General features: G+C 43.6%; 1 protein-coding gene across 2 annotated transcripts; it reads right to left on the bottom strand.

Annotated features, from left to right (window-relative positions):
• Positions 1-5,388: 5,388 nt before the first annotated feature.
• On the bottom strand, positions 5,389-21,554 carry SRP19 (signal recognition particle 19). Of its 2 annotated transcripts, none has more exons than XM_044275935.1 (6): positions 21,475-21,554; positions 19,157-19,233; positions 14,252-14,327; positions 7,431-7,502; positions 7,233-7,344; positions 5,389-6,008 (listed from the first exon to the last, which is right to left on the bottom strand). In XM_044275935.1, exons 2-6 carry the CDS (start codon positions 19,192-19,194, stop codon positions 5,881-5,883), a joined length of 426 nt encoding a protein of 141 aa, XP_044131870.1. In that variant the 5' UTR covers positions 19,195-19,233; positions 21,475-21,554; the 3' UTR covers positions 5,389-5,880. The 2 variants fall into 2 exon arrangements, with proteins under 2 accessions (XP_044131870.1, XP_044131871.1); XM_044275936.1 differs by having other exon boundaries at positions 21,452-21,521.
• Positions 21,555-23,666: the final 2,112 nt, after the last annotated feature.

Here is a 23,666-nt window from a genome sequence, read left to right on the forward strand (position 1 = left end):
GTGATGATGTCACACGCTACAGAAAGTGCGCGCAGGAGATTTAAAGAAAGCCCTGCATTAAAGTCTGCAGTGGTGGCGTCATTTGCTGACAGGACATTCTTTTTAGAGAAAGAGAGCTCTTAGACTGCCAGAGAAGTCCAGTGTCATTGAGGATGACAAAGTGGCAGAAGATATTGGATCCACTCCTACCCCCACCCCGATACCTGAGTAAATGGGTGAGATTAATAAGGGGTCATATTCTTATGGTATTTCTTTTAGTTTTAATATTATAGGTTGGGACAAAAAAGCAGTGTCTAAAAGAAAGAACATGGAATGTGCCTTATGTAAGGCTGCTTTCCCACGGGATTGGGACAAGAGACTGTCAGTCTTGTATTGACAGGACTGTGGCTGAAGAGTCACCTTCCTTTTACAAATGTTTGCAATGCTTAGTGAAATTGGAAGTTAGTTCCTCTTTGGCTAACAAAAAAGCTATGCCAGTTAAGGGCCATAGACAGGGCCGCCACAGTTCCCCTTTAATTCAGGATTCTTCGGCTTCCGAGGAAGAAGAATCTGTAAAATATTCTGAAGTTTCCTCGGGCCCCTCTTCTGATGAAGAAATAGACGGAGGAAGACCGTGTTTTCCTGTTGAAGATGTAGATAGGCTAGTGAAAGCAATAAGATCTACTATGGGGATTGAAGAAGGTAGGGAGCCTAGGTCTATGCAGGACATTATGTTCGATGGGTTGGAATCCAGAAAGCATAAAACCTTCCCAATTCACAAGAATGTTACATCTTTGATAAAAGGAGAGTGGAAAAGACCAAATAGAAGAGGTTTTTATCTCCAAAAATCTTAAGAGAAAATATCCCTTTGAAGAGGATGCTTCCGCAACTTGGAATAAAGCTCCAAAAATAGATGTTGCGATCTCTGTGTCCAGGAAAGTAGTGTTACCATTTGAGGACACAGGAGTCTTAAAAGATCCCTTAGACAAAAAGGCAGAAGCATTTCTTAAGGGTGCATGGGAAGCATCTACTTCCTCCTTTAGGCCAGGAATTGCTTCTACTGGTGTGGCAAGATCTATGATTGGCTTTCTGAACTTGAGAATCAGATTTGCAATAGGGTTTCCTAGGGAGGACATTCTTGCCTCTCTGCAGACTATTAAGAAGTCAGCAGATTTTCCAGCTGATGCTTCAGCATACTCTGTCAGATTAGCCGCAAGATCCTCTGTGTTATCTAATTCAGCTCGTAGGGCCCTGTGGTTGAAGAACTGGAAGGAAGATCTTCCCTCTAAACAGAAGCTATGTGCAGTTCCGTGTGAAGGAGAAGGTTTGTTTGGATCGGTGTTAGATGAATTACTTGAAAAAGCAGCAGATAACAAGAAAAAGTTTCCAGGTTTATTTTCCTCCTCTTCTTTTGCAGGTAGAACAAATCGTTCCTTTCTCCCCTTCAAAGGGAATAGGGATAAAGATAAAAGAGAAGATAGATTCAGAAACCAAAGAAAAGGGAGAGGTTTCTTCTTTAATCAATCTGGAGGTGCTAAAAAGAAATTAGACCCCCAATGACCCCAAGAATCAGGTAGGAGGAAGGTTAAATAATGTTCTCCCTGCCTGGGCCCAGATTTCCAACAACACCTGGGTCCTGGATATCATCAAATCAGGTCCAAAGCTATATTTTTATTCTTATCTTTCAGAAAAATTTCTGATGACAAAAATACACCCATCAAAAGCAGGAGCTTTAGCCATGGAAGAAGTAGTCCTAAAATTGTTAAACAAAGGTGTTCTAATTCCAGGACCGGTAGAATAGGAAGGAAAAGGTTTCTACTCCCATTTATTTCTGGTGAAAAAGCCAGATGGCTCTTACAGAACCATTATAAACTTAAAAAGATTAAATCTGTACCTAAATCTAAAAAAGTTAAAAATGTAAATCAATGAAATCAGTAGTAAACCTGCTTTTCCCGTCTTGTTTCATGGCAGTCTTAGATCCAAAAGATACATACTACCACGTACCAGTTTGCAAAGAACATCAGAGGTTTATAAGAGCGGCAGTGGAGATAAAAGGAAATACATTACACCTACAGTTCGAGGCCATTCCCTTCAGCCTGTCCTTGGCCCCTTGAGTATTTACAAAGATTGTAGTAGAGATGAGCGCCCATATAAGAGAACAGGACATTCTTTTTGCTCCTTATTTAGACAATTTTTTGATTATAGAAAAATCGGAAGAGAAATGCAGACGGTTCTTCAGATTTTGGCAGAATTAGGATGGATATTGAACAGAGAAAAATCTCAACCTTCCCTATCTCAGACTCAGGTATTTCTGGGTCCTCTTTTGGACTCACAGTTCCAGAGGTCTTTTTTAACAGAAGAAAAGATTCAGAAGATACTTTCCTTTATTTCAAGCTTGTTTCACCATCAGGTGATTTTTCTGAGGAGGGGGAATGTCGATCCTGGGGTCCCTGTCAGCCTGCATCCCGACTGTAGGATGGGCCTAATTTCATACAAGGACTCTCCAATGGGAGATTCTCTCCTTTTGGGAGAAGGGAAGAATTCCCTTGGAAGAAAAATTGGACCAGACCCTCCAGAGTCTGACTTGGTGGTTAGAAAGAAATAATCTAAATCAGGGCCTCTCTTGGAAGCTGGAAAATCTAGTTTGCCTAACAGATGCAAGCCCATCAGGTTGGGGGGCTCACATTCAGGGATGTAACTTCAGGGCAGTTGGGAAGGAAGAGAGAAAGAAAGCTCTTCGTACCTCAAGGAATTAACGGCGGTACAGAAAGGCCTATCTGCAGCTCTCCCGAGACTGAGAGGGTCAAATATAAGGGTAATGTCGGACAACAAAACAGTATCCTATATCAACAGACAAGGGGGCACAAAAAGCTGGAGTCTAATGATAGAAGCCCAGAAGCTACTAATTATCGCAGAAGAAAACTTCCTATCAATTTCGCGGAGACTCTCCTCCACCTCCATGAGAGAAGTTCTGACTATTGTCTACCCCCATATCAGGGGGTAGACAATGTGGAGGCAGATTTTCTCAGTCGCCATTCCCTGTCCCAAGCAGAGTATAGATTAAGCCAGGCATCCTCAAACTGCGGCCCTCCAGATCAGGGAGGAGGGGGAAAGAGCAATTCTAATCGCTCCCTTTTGGCCGAGTAGGACCTGGTTTACGTGGCTCAGGATGATGTCCATCTCGGAGCCCTGGGTTCTCCCCAAAACCCAGGACCTTCTCAGTCAGGGTCCAATATTCCACCAGTCAGTGAAAAACCTCCATTTGACAGCGTGGAATTTGAGAGAAGGTTATTAACAAGTAAGGGATTTTCTAAGAATCTACTCTCTACAAAAAAAAAAAAAAAAAAGGACTACCATTAATAGCTCTCTACATGCTGTCCTGGGTGTATGGGGAAAAATTAAGATTACTTACGGCAATTGAATTTTCCTGGGACAGCACCCTTATTTCCCTCCCTTTCTGGTTTTTGGTGTGTGTGTTTTCTATAGAAACTGTGGTAATGGTTCTTACTGGAGTGTATAATTAGGAAATGTTATATGGTTATAATAGTCAGAACTTCTCTCATGGAGGTGGAGGAGAGTCTCCGCGTTATTTTATTGTGCAGGTTTCCTGTCTCAGAGGGCGGATCCTCTCTCTACGTGCTGTCTTGGGTTCTGGAAAATCCAATTACCGTAAGTAATCTTCATTTTTCTGTGCACGTTACACATTTCTTGGACTTGGAGACAAAGGACTTTCTGCATATAGCTCACTTTTTGCATCCTAAATCTCCTCCTTGTGTCTTGGAAGGTGGAGGTTTCTCTGCCCTAAAACAAAGGGGTCTAGTAATTTTTATATATCTTAACCTCCACCACCAGACACCTATAAGTGAATTGTAAAAGAGGAGAGCCCCATATCAAAGATAATATCTGCACAAACTTGCAGGAGAGGAGGCTTACCAGGCTGACTGTGCTGGAACCAGGATCCACAAGCTTGCGAACCACATCCTCCTGAGGATTCAACATGCTGCGGCCATGTTACTTTAATATCCCCGCCACCAGTGTGCTTCCGTGCGCGAGGACGCGCACGTGACATCACTCCCGCTTATCAGAAAGGCATCAGTGAAAAAAAAAAAGTCTGTTAAAAACTTAGTTTATCAATTTTTGGCAGATTTTTTTTTCACGTGTGCCTTAGTAAAACTTTATACAATTCAATGAGAAGCGCCACTACATCTACAGACTAGCTGCCGTGCTTATTCACACCAAGAATCATCTTCTTATCCCCTCACATTATTTTCAGGAATTTAGTGTCATATGCAAACACAGACATATTACTAAAAGTTGCTACATATAAGAACACAGACTTAAAAACTGACTTAAGTTCGGGGATAAAAAAACTGCATTAATATATTTGAACATTTAGAATAAAAATGTCAAAAAAAAAAAAAGGTACTAGATCGATTATGTAAATATCTGTTTTTCACACAATACAATTGGAACACTTTGGCCAGTTTAAGATGAGCAAGTTGTCTGCAGGAAGCATGATTTTCTCTCCTGGACTCTGCTCTTGTAACGGGACCTCATAGCATCATAATGCTGTGTGTCCCTGACCAACATCAACTGTACATCAGCATTGTCTGTACAATTAATTACAGATGATGTCAGAGAGGGACACAGCATTACAGATTTTGATGCTATGAGGCCCCGTTACAAGAGCAGTTAATTCAGTTTGTAATGGCTGCAACATACTCCTATGCCGCTGTATACACCTCTGCTATGACTAAATGGGGGTTTGAAATGTGTAAACAGGTAGGATTTTATTTGTAGCTGTGCACCACTGTGTTTTAATGTAAAGATTGAAAAACAGCCCAAGTCAAAGAAGCCAAATCTATCTTTCTTCAGATATCATTTAAAAAGGTGTCATTAATATGCAATAAATAGGGCACTGCAAATGTAGTATAACTGCAATATACTATACATGCAATAATTATTTTTTGCACATTACATTTTCCTCTCTGGTAGCGTCCCCCTTGCCATCAGAGGTGGATTAATAAGCACAGTATTTTCCCTGCTCCCTTCCTCTAAGTGCCAGTATAGTGATCTCATAGTGAGGCAGCCCAGACACCTTTCATTCATCCGTGCTTCTAAATTCATAGAAATATATAGCTGTATCTGTTTAGATAGAATAAAACTGTGGGGAATTACATACCATATGTAAGGACTATTTTTTTATGCCGCTGTGTGTGTGGGGTGTTAACAAGATCTAATTGCAATGCATCCTGGGAGATGCAGGTGCTTTATGAGCTGCTGCCCACCCACAGAAAAGGTAAGAAACTTCTCCAGATATGAGTGTAAAAAAAAAAAAAAAAAAAAGTATAATATGGGATAACCTCTTTAAACTTACTCCGATTATATAAAAAGGCATTCAGAAAGTGGTAAGATTAACTTGCTTTATTCAAACAAATCAGTGTTTCATTCTATCCTTGTACTGTCAGTCACTGGTAAGGCAACTTCAAAGCCCTAGCCTCTGACAAGACTCAATACTCTGATCTTCAACAGGCAACAAAAAATATCCCATAAAAAAAGCTAATATTTTTGGTCTTCCTGGCGCTGATACCGTAAGAAATAACACAGGGTTAGTGCATTTGCAGTTCTGTTGCAGGTTATGGGAATTACAGCCAAGATCCTTTAAACGTCATTTTTTGGGGGATTTATCCGTCGGTCGCATGTTCTTCTTTAAGAAATTACCTGATATGTTATAGTCACTGATGAAACACTAAGATTCCTCCTACCCAGTTCTAAAGGAGTCATATTTATAAAGGTGGTGGAGTCTGGAGACACTCCATTTACTATGAAGGGTTTAGATTTTGATGTTCAACTGTACAGTCATCCAGATCTCTGATGATTCTTCTTCAATGCATCAAGTCATCACTTCTTCTTTTTCTTACTCTTCTTGCTTCCTTCTACCTGGACAGTTTGGTCTCCACCTCCAGTTTTCTGGGTTCTAGTCTTTAATTTGGGGATATCTTCAGCCACACGAAGCAGCAATAATTTTCCTTTTAAAATGAATAGGAGATAAAGCTATGAATTGATATATAGATATAGAGATATATATATATATATATATATATATATACACACACACACACACACACACACACACACACACACATATATATATACATACACACACACATTCCAAAATCAGGGCAGCACTGTCAATGTAGAGATACATGGAGTGCCTGCAGTTTAGATGAGACCAATCATGTGTTGCACACAAAAGAAAAAAAAGCTGTGGCACATCCAAACAAAGTGAAAAAAGTAGTATCCTTTACTCTATTATTAAGCTTGATAATAGTCCTAGTAAGAGGACTGAAACATCGCTACTCTGGTGAATAAAGGACAGTACTTTTTTCACTTTATTTAGATGTGCGGCATGCCATCACTGCAGCAGCCGGGTAAACAGATCCCAGTGTCGCAAAATCACTTCCTTATTGCAGGCAGGGTTGTCCACTTTTGTCTTGAAACTAGACAACTCCTTTAAGCTTAATAAATACTCTCAATATTTTTCCCATCAAAAATGTCATTTGTGGAAAAATAAAAAAGGATATGCTGTTTTGTATTCTCCACTAAATTCAATGGTAACAGGAAAACAGAATGAAAAACTAATACAAACAACCTCTCCTACATAAATACTTAGAGGGGTTTTCCAGGATTTTATATAGATTGACAGGCCATAAATATCTGACCTCAGGGGTCCAACAACCCGCTGATCAGCTATTTCAAAGTAACTCCAGTGCCGGAACTACACAGCTCCATCGACTGTGGAGGTGATGGAGATGGTTACTGCAGCACTTTTCAGATTCACTTCAATGGAAACCGCACTGCAGTAACCAGCTCCATGCAATACGTAATGAATGGAGCTGTAAAGTGCTAATGCTAATCAGCAACCACTTATTAACAGGAGTGCGGGGTGTTGGACCCCTGCCGATCAGATATTGATGGCTTATTGTGAGCATCGTCCATTAGCATACAAATCCTAGAAAAAATAAATAAAAAAGTTAAAATACAACCAGGCCCCTGTGCTTCATAAATGCTATACTGATGACAAAAGTCACCATAAAAACCCAGCATTAAATCCTTAGAGGTTTTCCCCTTGTCAATAGATTCTTGACATGGACTAGAACACTGTGGATTCAACTAGTGAGTTCCCCTGCTGCTATGTGCGTTAAGCACAGTGATTAGCACAATCACACAGATTAACGCTAAACAGTAATTACTTGACAAAATGTTGTCCACGCAAGGAGAGCCATCCTCGTTCTTCATCTGCACACGGACTCTGCCCTTGTACTGTACATCCCGGTTCAATTCACGCGTGTACATCTTATCCCCCTAAGTAGAATAACAAATTTCGAACTAAGTAAAATTCTTCCAGAAAAAAAGAAAACTATAAACTTCACAATCAAATAATGTATTACCTCAATAATGACATTTAACTTGTTGGCTCGACATACGTCTGCAATCTCCACACAAGTTGGATTCTGTACAGCCTGAAAAAGACGAATAGAAATGATTACTGGCTGGAAACCAGTTTTCTAAACGTTTTTAAAATCAGAAAATTCTGAGAGTATAGTGAAGGATTTGTAATCAGGACCCTGAATTATTAGTCAAGTGGAAAGAGTCTCTCTCTTTCTGGAATACCTTACAAAGGCACAACAGTGACTTAAAGAGGACCTTTTATCTGGCAAAAAATTGTGAACGAAGGGTAATGATCTGTACAGTGGCGCCCAGGGATCTCACTGCACTTACTATTATCCCTGGGCGCCACTCCGTTCCTCCGGTATGTTCGGTCACTTGGTTATAGTAGGAGGAGACTGCCCTTGTTCTCCTGGGCATCTCCTTCTCCTAGGCTGTAGCGCTGGCCAATCGCAGCGCACAGCTCACAGCCTGGGAGGTTTTTTCTCTCTATAACCAAGTCCCTTAAGTCTCCGCCTACTATAACCAAGTGACCGAACATACCTGAGGGCATAGCAAGAGAACCGAGCGGCGCTCACAGATAAAAGTGCAGTGAGATCCCTGGGCGCCGCTGTACAGATCATGACACTTAGTTCACAATTTTTTGCCAGATGAAAGGTCCTCTTTAAAGGGAATCTGTCACCACTGAGCTCCCTATCAAACTCTTTGCATAGACGCATACACTACTCACAAAAAGTTAGGGACATTTGGCTTGTGGGTGAAATTTCATGATGAACCTAAAATGCACTCTAACCTTTACAGGTGAACTTAATGTGACCTTTTCTAAACTTTTGAATGCACGTGTCCAACTGTTCAGTGTTTCAGTACTTTTTGCATAACTTGCTGTTCTCTAACAAGGAGCTTAACAGCAAAATTCACAACAGGCGTTTGATGCATGAATCACCCAATACATTTCCTGGTTCAATTAGAATTGGTCCTCCTCATCATGCTGTTCACATTTTGACATCATGAGACCAAGACGACACCTAACAATTGATCAACAGTACCTCGCCATTGCAAAGCTTCAAGCAGGATGTTCTCAGACGAAAGTGGCCAAGCTTAGAGTGTCAGAGTCATCAGCAGGTTGCAACTGAGATACAGAGAGACTGGAAGAGTCACAGAAAGGCATAGAATTGGTCATCCTTTGGCCACATCCCACACTGATGACTTCTTCATTGTGAACAATGCCCTGGGGAACCGGATGATAAATGGCACACAACTCCAGGCACACTCCAGTCTTGCATGGGCCAGTGAGCATCTACGCGGAACAAGGGACCAGTGGGCCTCAGTGCTGTTCACTGATGAAAGTCGATTCACGCTAAGCAGAAATGATGGCTGCCAACGATCAAGGAGAGTGCCATGTATCAGCCACTGATGTCACCTAACAAGATTTTGGTGGTGAGGTTACAATGTGGGCAGGTGTGTCTACTCAATACAGAACTGCCCTACACTTTGTGAATGGTAGTGACAAGCCCATACTACTTGAATAACGTCATTATTCCAGTCATTGTGCCTCGGCATGAACAATACAGGCCTAATTTCATCTTCATGGACGACAATGTGCCAGCTCATCGAGGTCGCATCATTAGGGAACAGCTGCTGGAGACTGGGGGACCTCAAATGGAGTGGCCTGCACTTTCTCCAGTCTCCGTACCCATTCATGCGGATATATGAATGGACCCTAAATTGTTTGAGATGAGGAGATCACCATTGCATGCTTCTACTTAAATGCCCTACTTTCATGATATAATATCACTGTAGCATGAACGTTTAACGTTTTCTATAAATTTCACCTGAAAGCCAAATATCCCTAACTTTTTGTGAGTAGTGTAGCTGTGGTTGACCTGATTAACCTTTTCCTGAGGCAGCAATTTCCCGTTTTTCACTCCCTGCCTTCCTGGAGCCATAAAAACATTTAAATGTTCAGTTCCTATAGCCGCATGAGGGCTTGTTATTTAGTGGGACAAGTTGTACTTTCTAAAGCCACCATTTAATATGACATACAACACAGTGGGAAGCAAGAAAAAATAAATCCTGCCACAGTTTTACAGGTTTTGTTTTTGCAGCATTCATTATGCCAGGGATCAGCAACCCCCGGTATGAAAAACGTACATTATTATTTTGTTTCCATTACACCATTTACTGTATGGTATGTTTTTTTTAAATTTTAATAGTACAGGTGTTTTTGCACGCATCGATGACCATGATGTTATTTCTTTATTTATTTTGATTTGTTAGGTCCGATTGGATCCCAACTTGCAATCATCAGATTGCAATTTGTATAGAATAATGAAATTTGCTTCATTATTGTTTACAGAAATCACTATATTACAGTTCAGTGCTGCCAACTACGGTCCTGAATATGTAATATACAAGTAGTGAGCCTAGTACAGACTCAGGGTCATTACTATGTATGAACGCCTTCCCCGATCTCTGCCCGGGGGGAGGCCTTCCTTTTAGCCCTCTCAGACGCCAAGGTCACATTTGACCACAGCATCTAAGGGACTAAATGTCCGTAGTCGGCATAACCACCAATCGGGGACATTAGCTGTGGGTGTTTGCTGTATGAAACAGAGCAGCATATCTTGGGAAGGGGTTAAATTACTGTTTTTCTAATCTGAGGCTATGTTCTACAGTTATGATACTTTATCCTAATATGTAAATTACCCCTTTGGTGTTATGAAGGTGTCACCATTGCTCTTGTTGCACTCAATCTTCACTCATTTCTGTGGCCAGCCCCTCCCTGGCTGCTTTGATTGACAGGGCCAGGAGGTGGTAAAGCAGCCAAAGAGTTACTGAACACAGAAAGGAGCTTGGGTGCTACAAAAGCAATGGTAATGCCCTCAAAAGCCTAATTTGAATATTATTTTACTCACTTCATATTAGGAAGAAGTATCATAATTAGGGAATGAAGCCTCAGATGAACAAAAGAAAGAGGGTTTTTGTAACGGATCTCCTAGCACCCCGACCGGGTACCTCCTTTGATGAATGCTCCTAGTGCTTCCCGAGGACTCCAAGCACTCCGCTCTACACCAAAACCACCACAGGAACCAGGAACAGCTCTTACAAGAGCCAATAGTATAGCCAGTAGAGTATAGCAAATCTTCAGCGTATACCAATCCCCAGTGTCGATCAGTTACCCAAACACCAGCCTCAACATGATGAAGGGTAAAACAGGAACTCTATTGAACACACAGCATTGACTTATATACACGACATACTGAGGACATGACATGGCAGCCAATCCTGTACAGTTTAAACACAAAACTAACCCTATTCAACAAACACAATGGCATTGTCTGTGACGCAATTAACAAACACACTGGCATTGTCTGACGCAATTAACAAACACACTGGCATTGTCTGTGATGCAATTAACAATGAACATGCAAACAGATATCTTCACCCCCTCCATAATGAATGAATTGGAAGAGGAGACACATGTGATGGGATTATCTCCTGAGTGTATCATAGGAGGCGGCTGCTATTATAATCAACTATCTTAATCCCATCACTAACACAATCAGTGGGAGTCTCAGTGCAGACTTAACCCTTTTTGTGTTGCTGAATCCACACCATGCCTTTTTAATAGGCCATAGGAAATATGTGGCATATAAATTACACACTTAAATCAGGGTTCATAGTTCCTTGTAACCCCAAAAGGTCTGAGGGGGTCTCCATTGTTCTTGGTCCATAGTCTGTAGGAAGGAGGCTAGCCCTCAGGCTCCCCCAGCAGCCCCAGTGACTGTTCAGTCCGTCACAGTTTTAATCAGGTGAACCACAACTATGTGTCTATGCAAACAGTTAGATAGGGAAATCGCTAGTGACCAATTCCCTTTAAAGAGGACCTATCACTATTCCTGACAAGTTCTAGAATTCTAAATACAAGTATTTACTAGCACAGACATATTTTAATTGTATGCTGTACTGTTCCTCTGTTATTCCACCTAGAAAAGTAAGAATAAATTGCCAACTGAGTGTCACCATTTCCCTTGCCAAAGGAGTAGGTCCCTACACAGTGATACCAACAGCGCTGACTAGACGAAGTAGTCTAGTTTTTATTTTTTGGAACCTATAAACCCCACCTGTTACTTTAACAAAGCAAATGCATTGCATATCCTGCCATTATACCATCAATTTGTGTGACACGGATATCACTAAGTAACCAATCATTGGCAACATCATATATAAAAACATGCAGCTGTGGTCAAGGAGACTATTGGTCAGATCCTATAGAAAGGAAGAAGTTGATGATTTTGACCGTGGACAACAATCTTCGGGTTTATGGAAAATGATATGATATAGACAAAGGACCTTGTAACTAGGAGAGTTCAGAGTCCGATGGTCACAGTGGATGAAACTGGGAGGGCGATTGCCATACCTGTGGGTATCAAGAGGGGTATGCAGGAACATCTCAATGCACAGCACAACCTACCTAACATGGATGGACTACTCCCATAAGCTTAGTCTAAAGTGGGCACTACGCATATGGTGGGGTTAAAAGCAGAGCTGACTGCTGGAAACTAAAAGCGGATTATAGTAGGAGTACACACAGTGCAGGCTGCTGGTGGCGGCATACTGGGATGAGGAATCCTTTCTTGGCAGTTATCGTCCACAAAATGGTTCCATGGACATGGCAATGAATGCCTAAGATCACAGTCCAAGTTCTTTGTTGGAAGGTGGCACATGCAACATGGTCAGTCATACAGTAAAGGGACCCCTAGCCAGTACTAGCAAGATATATCTAATAGGCTTAAAGGGGTTATCCGAGTTAAATAAATTAATCAAAATTTGAAAAAATAAAATAAAACACACACCTCTTAAAATCCATCAGGATATACATATAATTTGGTTAAGCTAGATTTCATCAAGTTAAAACCCATATTTACACCTTTTCATGGTTCTGTTATTGCTTTGTTTACATGCTGAGGGGGCGTACAACAACAAAGCCTAAGCTCTGCCTCAGGAATATTTCTGGGCGTGAACAACCTGACCTTTCCGTTGTCATGCGGATGGACGGATCCCTCTGGCAGTCTTTTTCACAGTTTTCTCGGTCTGTGCATGTGCAGACTGGAAGGACGGATCCATCCTTCAGTTGTTTTGCAATGCTGGATCCGCCGATCAGTGTGACAAGTGACAGCATTTGTAGACTGATCCAGGTGCGGATCAGTCTAGAAATGCATTGCAAGAACGGATCCGTCTATCCGCTTGTCATGCGGATGGACGGATCCCTCTGGCAGTCTTTCACAGTTTTCATAGTCTGCTCATGCGCAGACCAGAAGGACGGATCCGTCCTTCAGTTGTTTTGCAATGCCGGATCCGGCAGGCAGTTCCGTTGTCTAAACTGCTCGCCGGATCACTATGCTGCAAGTGTGAAAGTAGACTTAGTCCTGCGACCTCTCGCCGTGATGCGCCGGAGCTCCGCCCCCATTATAGTCAATGGGGACGGAGCGGCAGTACAGCGGCACGGCCAAATAGCGGCAGGGCGGATCCAACAGGGTGAACAGCCTGTCGGATACGTCCTGCCGCTAGTGTGAAAATACACTTACGCTAGTGTGAAAGTACCATTAGCATTATCTGTATCTAAGCAATATCTATATTATTCAAATATATATTCAATATGGATATTGCTTAGATAAATACATATATTGGTAGCAGATATGGATTTTATATAGCTGAATCAAATAAAATGATGGCCAATTATTTATTTATTTTTCCCAGGGGGTGGTGCCTGTATAATGTGTACTAGTGGGGGGAGGGGGGTGACAGGGCTGTAAAAACCATTTACAAACTGGCACCTCTAGCCCCAGTGTGTGCAGGAGGGTGAAACATTCCCTGCTGCCGGAGAAGATATCGCCTCGGCTCTGATATGTACTGCGCATGAGCGATCGCATACAAGAGCCGAGGCAGTGTTAGAAGAGCTGGAGAGGGGCAGGCTCCAGAGGCTCTGACGTTTCGTTTACAGAGCCTGTCCACTCCCTGAAGCAGGGAGAAGCCTGTCCACTCCCTCACGTCAGTGCCAGAGCCGGCTTGCTGACGTCGGGGGTCACATGACCCATAAGTGAACTGGCCAAACAGGGAAAGATGATTTGAAGAAACTTTCACTGGACTACAATAAGAGCAATTAGAATACATTTATTTAAGTCGGATAACCCCTTTAAAGTATAGTGGCTTGTAGATTTGCCTGTAAAATATTCCATGGTTGTAACATAAATTACCAACAGTCACTACTACTAGCAGAGTGAAAGTCTCCAGCGATAGTATGACAAGATGATCGAGCAACCACAAGTCACAAAAGATGCAAACAGTGGTCCCTGTTCACAACTTTGGACACGTCGGAATATGTCAGCCGATACGGCTTGTGATGCTGCGGATGGCGTTTGTGAGGTTTTAACGGAGTTCATCCAGGGTACGTGGATGGTTAGCGGACACTTTCTGTTTTAAGTTTCCCCAGATAAAAATCGCACCTGGAAAAGTCTAAGGAATGTGGCGACCATAACCCTTCGCTCCTCTGTAAACCCATCCCAGTCAGTTCCATGAGGTGTTCCCCCATCTTGTTGAAAAAAGCAGGAGATTTTTTTTATTTTATGCATCACTGCTGAAGAGCTGCAAGTAGTATCAGCCAAAATAATCCGACGTGCCCAAAGATGCAGAGACCTGAACGGGGACCACTTTCAGCATCTTTTGTGAAAACAATCCACTTGCTTGTTCATCTTGTCATACTATCGCTGGAGGCGGGCCACCCTGCATAAACCTATTTGTACTGACTGTACGGTGTAAAGACCTTTTCCACAGGAATCCTCCTTCCCTCAGCGATAGTCTTCTTACTGTTGATGTATGCAGGATAAATGCACATAAACCTGAAGAAAAACATAAATAGGGTTGTAGATTTCATCTATTCTCACAGAAAAAAGGCGATTAAAGGGAACCCGTCACCAGGATTTTGTGTATAGAGCTGAGGACATGGGTTGCTAGATGGCCGCTAGCACATCCGCAATATCCATTCCCCATAGCTCTCTGTGCTAATAATCTATCTATCTATCGCTACTAACATCTCCGGAGCCCAGCCACTCCCACTGTGAAGGGGCCCAGCACCGCCCGTCATACTCCGAATATCTTCCTTGCTCCCCAATGTCACAAAGAGAGCCGTAATCTCACAATGCGCGAGCTAGAGCATGTCAGCAGTGTTCCTTCCCTGTGCTGGCATCAGCCTCAGGGAACGAACTGCACATGCGCTAGCTCGCGCATTGCGAGATTATGGCGCTCTAGCTTTGTGACATCAGGGAGCAAGGAGGAGATTCGTAGGATTCGGGCGGCGCTGGGCTCCTTCACAGTGCGCATAGCTGCACTCAGAGTCAGAACGCTGGACTCATCTCTGAAGCATGGAGGAGACAGGACTCATCTATGGTTAATTGATATATCTATAAAATCAATTTTTTTGACCCAATAAAAGCACACAGAGCTACGGGGACTGGATTTTGCGGATGTGCTAGCGGCCATCTAGCAGCCCATGTCCTCAGCTCTATACCCAAAATCCAGGTAACAGGTTCTCTTTAATTGTGCTGTGATTTAAGATACATAAAGGGGTTCTCCAGGAATGATTGCAAATGGCAGCTAGCAACACATCCCTGAATGTGAAAAGGATGGTTGTGTCCTCCTGCAGAGCTGCCATGGAGTTTTTTTTTCTGAACTGGGTTCCGGTTCTGTCCTTTGTGGTTGTCGGATCCTTAAAAGACAATTTTGGAATAATGGTCACCTTTAATATTTAACTTTTATTATTAAAAAATAAAATAAATGCCCTAAAATGAGGTGCAGAATAGGAAGGAGCAGGGTGGAACCACCCTACTCTTGGTGAGTATACTGAGACTCTAGGGAGGGAGGGAGGAAAGGGAGGGAGGGATGCTGGGTCTCAGCCCCTAGTAGCGCCCTATTAAAGGAGCCCTGTTCCCGTTCACCACCACCTCCTAACCAAAACCCTCAGTTCTCCCTAAGCAGTGCTCTGACTGCCCAGCTTCGTCCTGACAGGGAGCAAGTGAGGGGGGAGGTAGTCCCTAGATGTCGTTGTGGTACACCACCTGCAATACGCCACCAGGTCCCTGGAGGCGATCGCTAGTCGTACACTAGACCTGTGAGGATAGTGTCCTGAAAAACAATATATGTGTGGGTGTCAAGGTAGAACACCCCACATATGTATTCGTTGATGATGCTGAGAAGCTCAATAACCATGGGTGGCCCGACGCATTTCCCTGTTGTGTTACAGTTCGTCAGGGGCCCCAAGAAATGGATATAAGCAACAATAGGGGTGACTTGTCCACCAGTTGGGACAGTTCACCAAATCACACTTAAATTGTAAACAGCACGGTTATTAACAGCTGATATGTATCATTACTATTTCAAGCAACCCCCATAGTGTGGCATTATAACGAGCCGCAGTCACAGATGGGGGTGAAGAGAGGTACTTAGCTCGTCAGGAGTCACCGGTCAGTGGACCTGTCCCTGCGATGCAGACTGGTTCCTGTTCTTGCACAGTCTGTGTGCTGGGTCCTGCGTGTGGCAGTGCAGCAAGAGACGCCGGCTCAGCTGCACCATTTGAACCATCGGCGTCATCTAAGCTCCGCCCATTATGCCGTCATGTGACCCATCATGTGACCACAGCGTCATGGTCACATGGGGCGTCACATGATCGCAGGTCCTGCGACCATAGTGAAATGAAGCAACATAACCAACAGGTCATTTAGATATGCAAGTGTGCTTATTGTATATAAAGCCCAATCACTGACCCACTGTATATGGACCTCATGGGGTAACCAGGATTCGGTCCCCATGAGTATAAGACGGAGAAGTTCGGTCTGGATGCCCTAGAGGGATAGGGAAATCCCTACCATTTAATGAATGAAATTCCATATTCATTCAGATGATTAGTGCGCCGCTGTGAACCACAAATCAATTGGCGCAGCGTCACTTTTAAGAGTATTTTGGCCGGAAGAGAAGTAATAGACAAATGTCCATATGCTGCGAGCCCCAATTGGCTCCTACCATTGCAGTGGGTGTGTTGCCTGCCCTTACATCAAACAGGGACACAGTTTTACTGGTCATGTGACCAATCACACCCACACCATTAAGCAGTTCATTAACTGTCGGAGTAGAGGTGTGATATATCGTGCACAATGTATATGCGGCCTTGAATATATTGGGAAAACCAAGCGGGAGCTGCGCAGGAGGATAGGAGAACACCTGGGGGACCTACGTCATCACAAGGATACCCCCTTGGCACGCCATGTGACCTCGGTCCATGGCGGGGATTACTCAGAAGTCCGTTTTATGGGTATTGAGGCTGTCCCACCCCCTAACAGGGGAGGCAATTGGGACCAAAAGATCCTACAAAGAGAGACCTGGTGGATCTTTCAATTAAAAACTGTTCACCCACAGGGTCTGAATGAGCAGCTGTCATTCAGCTGTTTCATCTGAGTGTATCTCCTATCTCCTGCGCAGACCCATTCCCAACTTTGACTATCTCCAGCGCAGACCCATTCCGAATCTGAATGGTTCTGCTCATCATTGGGGGCATACACTGTCACTAATGGACACTCTGGAAAATTTGTCACATACTGCAGGGACGTTACTCTGATCCACTTTTGGGTAATTACAGTATATGGACATGTGTCTATTACTTCTCTTCCGGCCAAAATACTCTTAAAAGTGACGCTGCGCCAATTGATTTGTGGTTCACAGCGGCGCACTAATCATCTGAATGAATATGGAATTTCATTCATTAAATGGTAGGGATTTCCCTATCCCTCTAGGGCATCCAGACCGAACTTCTCCGTCTTATACTCATGGGGACCGAATCCTGGTTACCCCATGAGGTCCATATACAGTGGGTCAGTGATTGGGCTTTATATACAATAAGCACACTTGCATATCTAAATGACCTGTTGGTTATGTTGCTTCATTTCACTATGGTCGCAGGACCTGCGATCATGTGACGCCCCATGTGACCATGACGCTGTGGTCACATGATGGGTCACATGACGGCATAATGGGCGGAGCTTAGATGACGCCGATGGTTCAAATGGTGCAGCTGAGCCGGCGTCTCTTGCTGCACTGCCACACGCAGGACCCAGCACACAGACTGTGCAAGAACAGGAACCAGTCTGCATCGCAGGGACAGGTCCACTGACCGGTGACTCCTGACGAGCTAAGTACCTCTCTTCACCCCCATCTGTGACTGCGGCTCGTTATAATGCCACACTATGGGGGTTGCTTGAAATAGTAATGATACATATCAGCTGTTAATAACCGTGCTGTTTACAATTTAAGTGTGATTTGGTGAACTGTCCCAACTGGTGGACAAGTCACCCCTATTGTTGCTTATATCCATTTCTTGGGGCCCCTGACGAACTGTAACACAACAGGGAAACGCGTCGGGCCACCCATGGTTATTGAGCTTCTCAGCATCATCAACGAATACATATGTGGGGTGTTCTACCTTGACACCCACACATATATTGTTTTTCAGGACACTATCCTCACAGGTCTAGTGTACGACTAGCGATCGCCTCCAGGGACCTGGTGGCGTATTGCAGGTGGTGTACCACAACGACATCTAGGGACTACCTCCCCCCTCACTTGCTCCCTGTCAGGACGAAGCTGGGCAGTCAGAGCACTGCTTAGGGAGAACTGAGGGTTTTGGTTAGGAGGTGGTGGTGAACGGGAACAGGGCTCCTTTAATAGGGCGCTACTAGGGGCTGAGACCCAGCATCCCTCCCTCCCTTTCCTCCCTCCCTCCCTAGAGTCTCAGTATACTCACCAAGAGTAGGGTGGTTCCACCCTGCTCCTTCCTATTCTGCACCTCATTTTAGGGCATTTATTTTATTTTATTTTTTAATAATAAAAGTTAAATATTAAAGGTGACCATTATTCCAAAATTGTCTTTTCTAACTCTAGGTACCTTAAACCCCAACGGCTCATATCTGTGTAATATAATCCGTTGTCGGATCCTTAACATAATCAATTATTGTTCACACAAATCAATAGTACGGACGACGGTATTACTTTTTAGTAACTCGCTCACTCCTCCTCCCCTTTCCATAGACTCCTATGGGCAGCAAGTCATGTTAGAAGACAAGTCCGCCTCTCAAGACGAAGAATGTTAGTAGAGGGAGTAGTCACTTGAATTATGAGATCTACTTAGGCAAAGAGGAGACGTCTATTCGGGGCTTTTCCACACAGTGGACTTTGGGACCTCTGTCCTTGTTATAGCTAGTGGTCACCCCCAGGAATGCTACATCCATCCACTATCCTGTGGATAGGTGATAAATACTTTTTGCGGTATAACTCCTTTATATTTTCACTGTCTAGGATATATGTAACATGTCAGGACATGCTTCCCATGGCTGGAGTATAAGGACTGCTGCTTAGAAATCTGTATCATGACCATGGCGCACAACTGCTGTTTGCCACAGATGTGGCCTGCCACACTCACGAGACCTGATTAGATGCTGCAATGACAATATAATTAAGGCTAAGTACACATTAGAGATATTTAATCAGTTATTGTGAGCCAAAACCAGGTGCAGGTCAAAAAACACATTACAGGGTCAGATCTTTCCATTATACCCGATCTCTGAGCAGGCTTCACTAATGGTTGTGGCTCACAATAACTGAGATTTCTATACCATTCATTTACCTCTCAGGATCTGTAGGTGGCTTCTTCAGGTCTGCCATGGCTTGGTCTTTTCACAGTTGCATATTACAGTAGCAAACCTGTAATGAAACATTACATATCAGTGAAAACCTGATACCTGCTAGATTATCAGATGTTCTCTACAATGAAATACTAGAGAACCTTCTACATTAGATTGAAGCTCTATGTTGGAAAAAGTGCTGGATTAGGGTACTTTCACACTTGCGTTTTTCTTTTCCGGCATAGAGTTCCGTCACAGGGGCTCTATACCGGAAAATAACTGATCAGGCATATCCCCATGCATTCTGAATGGAGAGTAATCCGTTCAGTTTGCATCAGGATGTCTTCAGTTCAGTCGTTTTGACTGATCAGGCAAAAGAGAAAACCGTAGCATGCTACGGTTTTATCTCCGGCGAAAAAAACTGAAGACTTGCCTGAATGCTGGATCCGGCATTTTTTTCCATAGGAATGTATGTGCCGGATCCGGCATTCAAAATACCGGAATGCCGGATCCGTCCTTCCGGTCTGCGCATGTGCAGACCTTTAAAAATGAAAAAAAAAAAAAAAAACGGATCCGTTTTGCCTGATGACACCGGAAAAACGGATCCGGTATTGCAATGCATTTTTCTGACTGATCAGGCATTTTTCTGACTGATCAGGATCCTGATCAGTCTGAAAAATGCCTGATCAGTCAGAAAAAATGACATCCGTTTGCATACAGTTTGCCTGATCAGGCAGTCAGTTCAGGCAACGGAACTGCCTGCCGGAATCAAGCAACGCAAGTGTGAAAGTACCCTTAAATGCATTTCAGCTAATTTCCAACAATCGAAGGATATATCCTGGAACCAAAGTTCTGCTGATGTAAATCAATGTACACTGCCAACTAGAGGCTGGGCACCTGTCCTGAGCACGTGCTGCTCACACAACTGCAAAGCTGTTTAATGGGTTGTCTTTATTTTGTTTTATTTGACAGTAGATAACCTACCATGATAATAAAAAATGTTAGACTTACCCTCCCGAACCCCCCTCTTCCACAGCTGCAGCCATGATATTGGGTTTTGGCTGCAGCAACGACATGCCCCAATAACATGTGACCGCTGCCTGGTCTCAGTGCTATACGGCACAACAAGAGGGTTCCGGATGGGAAGCATTACTATTATTTGTTCTAATAAGTGACTTACCTTTCTTATAGGAATTGGCCAGTTTCCAATACTGATGAACTATCCTCAGGATATGTCATCAATATCAGATCGCAGGGGTCCGGCTGCTGGCACCCCCGCCAATCAGCTGTGTGAAGAGACCACAGTGCTGTATTCCCTTCACTGTTTACCCGCTGTCCGTCGAGATTGCGAGCAGGTGTGATTTCAGCTTCTCCATCCCATTCACTTCAATAGGAAGGAGCAGTTGTAGTTACAAGTGAATGGGCCCGGAGGGGTCGTTATTACACTGCTTGCTGTGCAATCTCAATGGCAGGCAGGTAAACACAGCACTTGCAGGATCCCTGATTGTGGGGGAGTCGGGCGCTAGAGCATAGGTCATCAATATCAGAAAGCGGACAACCACTTTAAAAACAAAAGCCCTCTGAAAACCCCCTTTAAGGTAGATTCAGCAACTGAAAAGCCTTCAAGCAAAATGGTGGTTTCTGTAGCAGGAGCATCAATATCTGAAAGCCCCCTTCAGATGTCTGGTCACAATTAACACCTATTCCTCCTCATGCCAACCCCAAAACTGCACGTGTGGGGTTTATTTCTACAAAATGGAATACTCAAAGACGATTGGTTGATCCAGCCTAAATTGGCAGGTTTGGTCATTAGTCATCTACTGTGTATCAGTCCTTGCAGGGCACCTGTGTTCAGTATGACAAACTGACAGCAAGCACAGATCTTAAAATGTGAAGAAATTACCATACAGACACAAAGTGCTAGAAAGTGGCACAGAGTGAAGAAACTACCCATAGAAACACGGCACAACCAGCATATGCCAACCATGGAGGGTACATCCCATAAAAGCTGCGTTTAGCAGTGATCAGGGCTGCGGAAGAAGGCACTGCGAGTCAGCCATCTATTCCGTGCTCAGGGCATGCTGGGAGTTGTAGTTTCATGACAGCTCGAAGGCTGCAATTTGCAGATACTAGTCTAGCCCCTGCCCGATGGATAATTCAGCAATGAATGGTAGCGGGAGACCACAGGCTGTGCGCCATCTCAGCCGGGAGGCCTTGTGAGGTGGTCGAGCCCTCTGCTCAAACGGCCATAAAGTCAAATACGTAGTAAATCAAGCGGCTAACAGTGAGCTGCCCACCTATAACACGTCTCCCACCGTACCTCTCCACTGCAGCTGCTGACGGGCATTTCCGGGCAGCAGGACAGGAACCGGAAATACGTCACGTAAGCACAGCCAATGACAGCCCGCCTGCGTGCGTCTCACACCTTGCTGTGAGCGGCGTGTAAATTCTCGCTGTGGATTGGCTGTGTGTGTATCCAGGAGACCAATAGGAAGAAGGGAGTTATAGTAATGACTGTGGTCTTAGCGCCGGGTATGAAGGCTGTTGTGGTGCTGCGGTAAACCCTAGAGAAACCGCTCCCCTTAGTTTCTATTTTATTTTTTTGTGTGAACCACGTTTTTTTTTTCTGTGTCCCCTATACAAGAGATGACAAAACGCTTTAAGATGCTGAGTTAAAAAAAAAAAAAGGCCACCCAATTAAGAAAACCGCCTGTAGCAAAAAATAAAATATAAATTGTGTCTTGCATTTTATATTTCCCATACATTTTCAGCTAACATCTGGCGTTTCTACTGAAAAAAAGAAAGAAAGAAAAAACACCAATAAAACCACCCATCGATGACAGACTGGCATCATCTGAAAAGTGGTCAGCATTTAACATTTTCATCTGATAGATAAAAGATCTTTTATAAAAAAAATAAATATATATATATATATATATATATATATAAGCATCAAAAGGATAAGGCAGCACTCCAGGTAAAGTGAAAAAAGGTGGATCTCTATTCCCTCTGCAACGTTTCAACCGTCTCAATGCGGTCTTTCTCAAGCATATCACACAGTGTCATACAAGGGTATATATACCCACAATCCATAGCAGGAAATTTAGAGTGACAATTAATCAATATAAAGCATGATTACTTCATAAAAAGTATATAAAACATAATAAAGTGCTTTGTGCATAATAAAGTGAATCTGATTAATACAATTACATGCTGATTCATATATCATAATACATTCACAGTATATACAGCCTTGTTATCAATCTCTACTGTGATTAAATTGTTGATTCACAACTCATCCATGTATTTGAAGTCACCTGTGTATCATATAAAGTGCAATCATAACAATAAAAGTTAAAAACAACTCACACCGAAGCACCTGTGCAGGGGCGCCAGGATCCGCGTCCTCACTGTCAAACCGCGCATGCCCAAGAGGTCAACCGCGTCACGGTACGCGACTCCATTAGGACCGAAGCCAGCAGCCGTCACCAAGGAAACGTGACGTCAGAGACACGCGACCCGGGAGGCGGCTCCACGACCAGACCAGAGGCGTCGCCGGGAAACACCCATGATGCAAGGGCCGCGTCACCAGGTCAGACACGCCTACAATAGTGGCGTCGCTGCCATAGCAACAACCGGCCCAGCAACATGCTCAGTGTCTCCACAGGATCCAGCGGAAGGCATAGGGCAGGCGCGGGTCCACAAAGGAACGGCGTAGGGAGAGCAAAGGCCAAATAAGGATCCATAAGAGAATATATAACTGAGGCTTAATAAATGCCTCATTAGGTCAACCTGCATTGAAATATTAACAGATCGGAGTGAACGTGGTCTGAGTATATCGGCAACAGGGATTGTCCCTAAATTTAATCTGCCATACTCATATTATTTCACACTGGGACGGGGACCAAAAGAGGCCACGTCGTTCTAACGACCATCGCCCCTGGTCCATATCGGAAAAGGGTCCATAGCACATCAATGCCACGGTGCCCAGTTCCAGAAACCGACCCTCATGTTTTAGACCATAAAGAAGACCACCACTCCACAGAAGTATAATTACGGTAGACCCATTGAGTATCTTGTATTTTATATGGCCCAAAAGATCTCCCCCAACGCCATAAATCAACAAGGAGACACAGAAATAGACGCCCACTGTCCACGAACCAAAACGGTGCAGTCCCAATAACTGGAGAAAGAAAAGAGAAAGAAGAAAATTAGAAAAAGATAAAACGATCATATAAAGTACATGATCAATTTTCATAATAGATGACAAATTACACTAATACATATACACATACACCAGGGCGCAACGAGTCAAGGACCAAATGGGACTAGCACAGAAAACCCCTTTTACACCACACTCCACTTAAAATCGACATTAAGACCATGCGGTCTCAGGGTGTTGAGGCGATGGATCCACCTCAATTCCCTCTGTTTAAGGGCCAGCGTCCTATCACCTCCCCTTCTGGACAAGGTGATATGGTCCACCAACATAAACCTCAAATCTTTTTCTTT

Source organism: Bufo gargarizans, chromosome 1 (genome assembly GCF_014858855.1).
Source record: "Bufo gargarizans isolate SCDJY-AF-19 chromosome 1, ASM1485885v1, whole genome shotgun sequence".
Classification (NCBI taxonomy): Eukaryota; Metazoa; Chordata; class Amphibia; order Anura; family Bufonidae; genus Bufo; species Bufo gargarizans.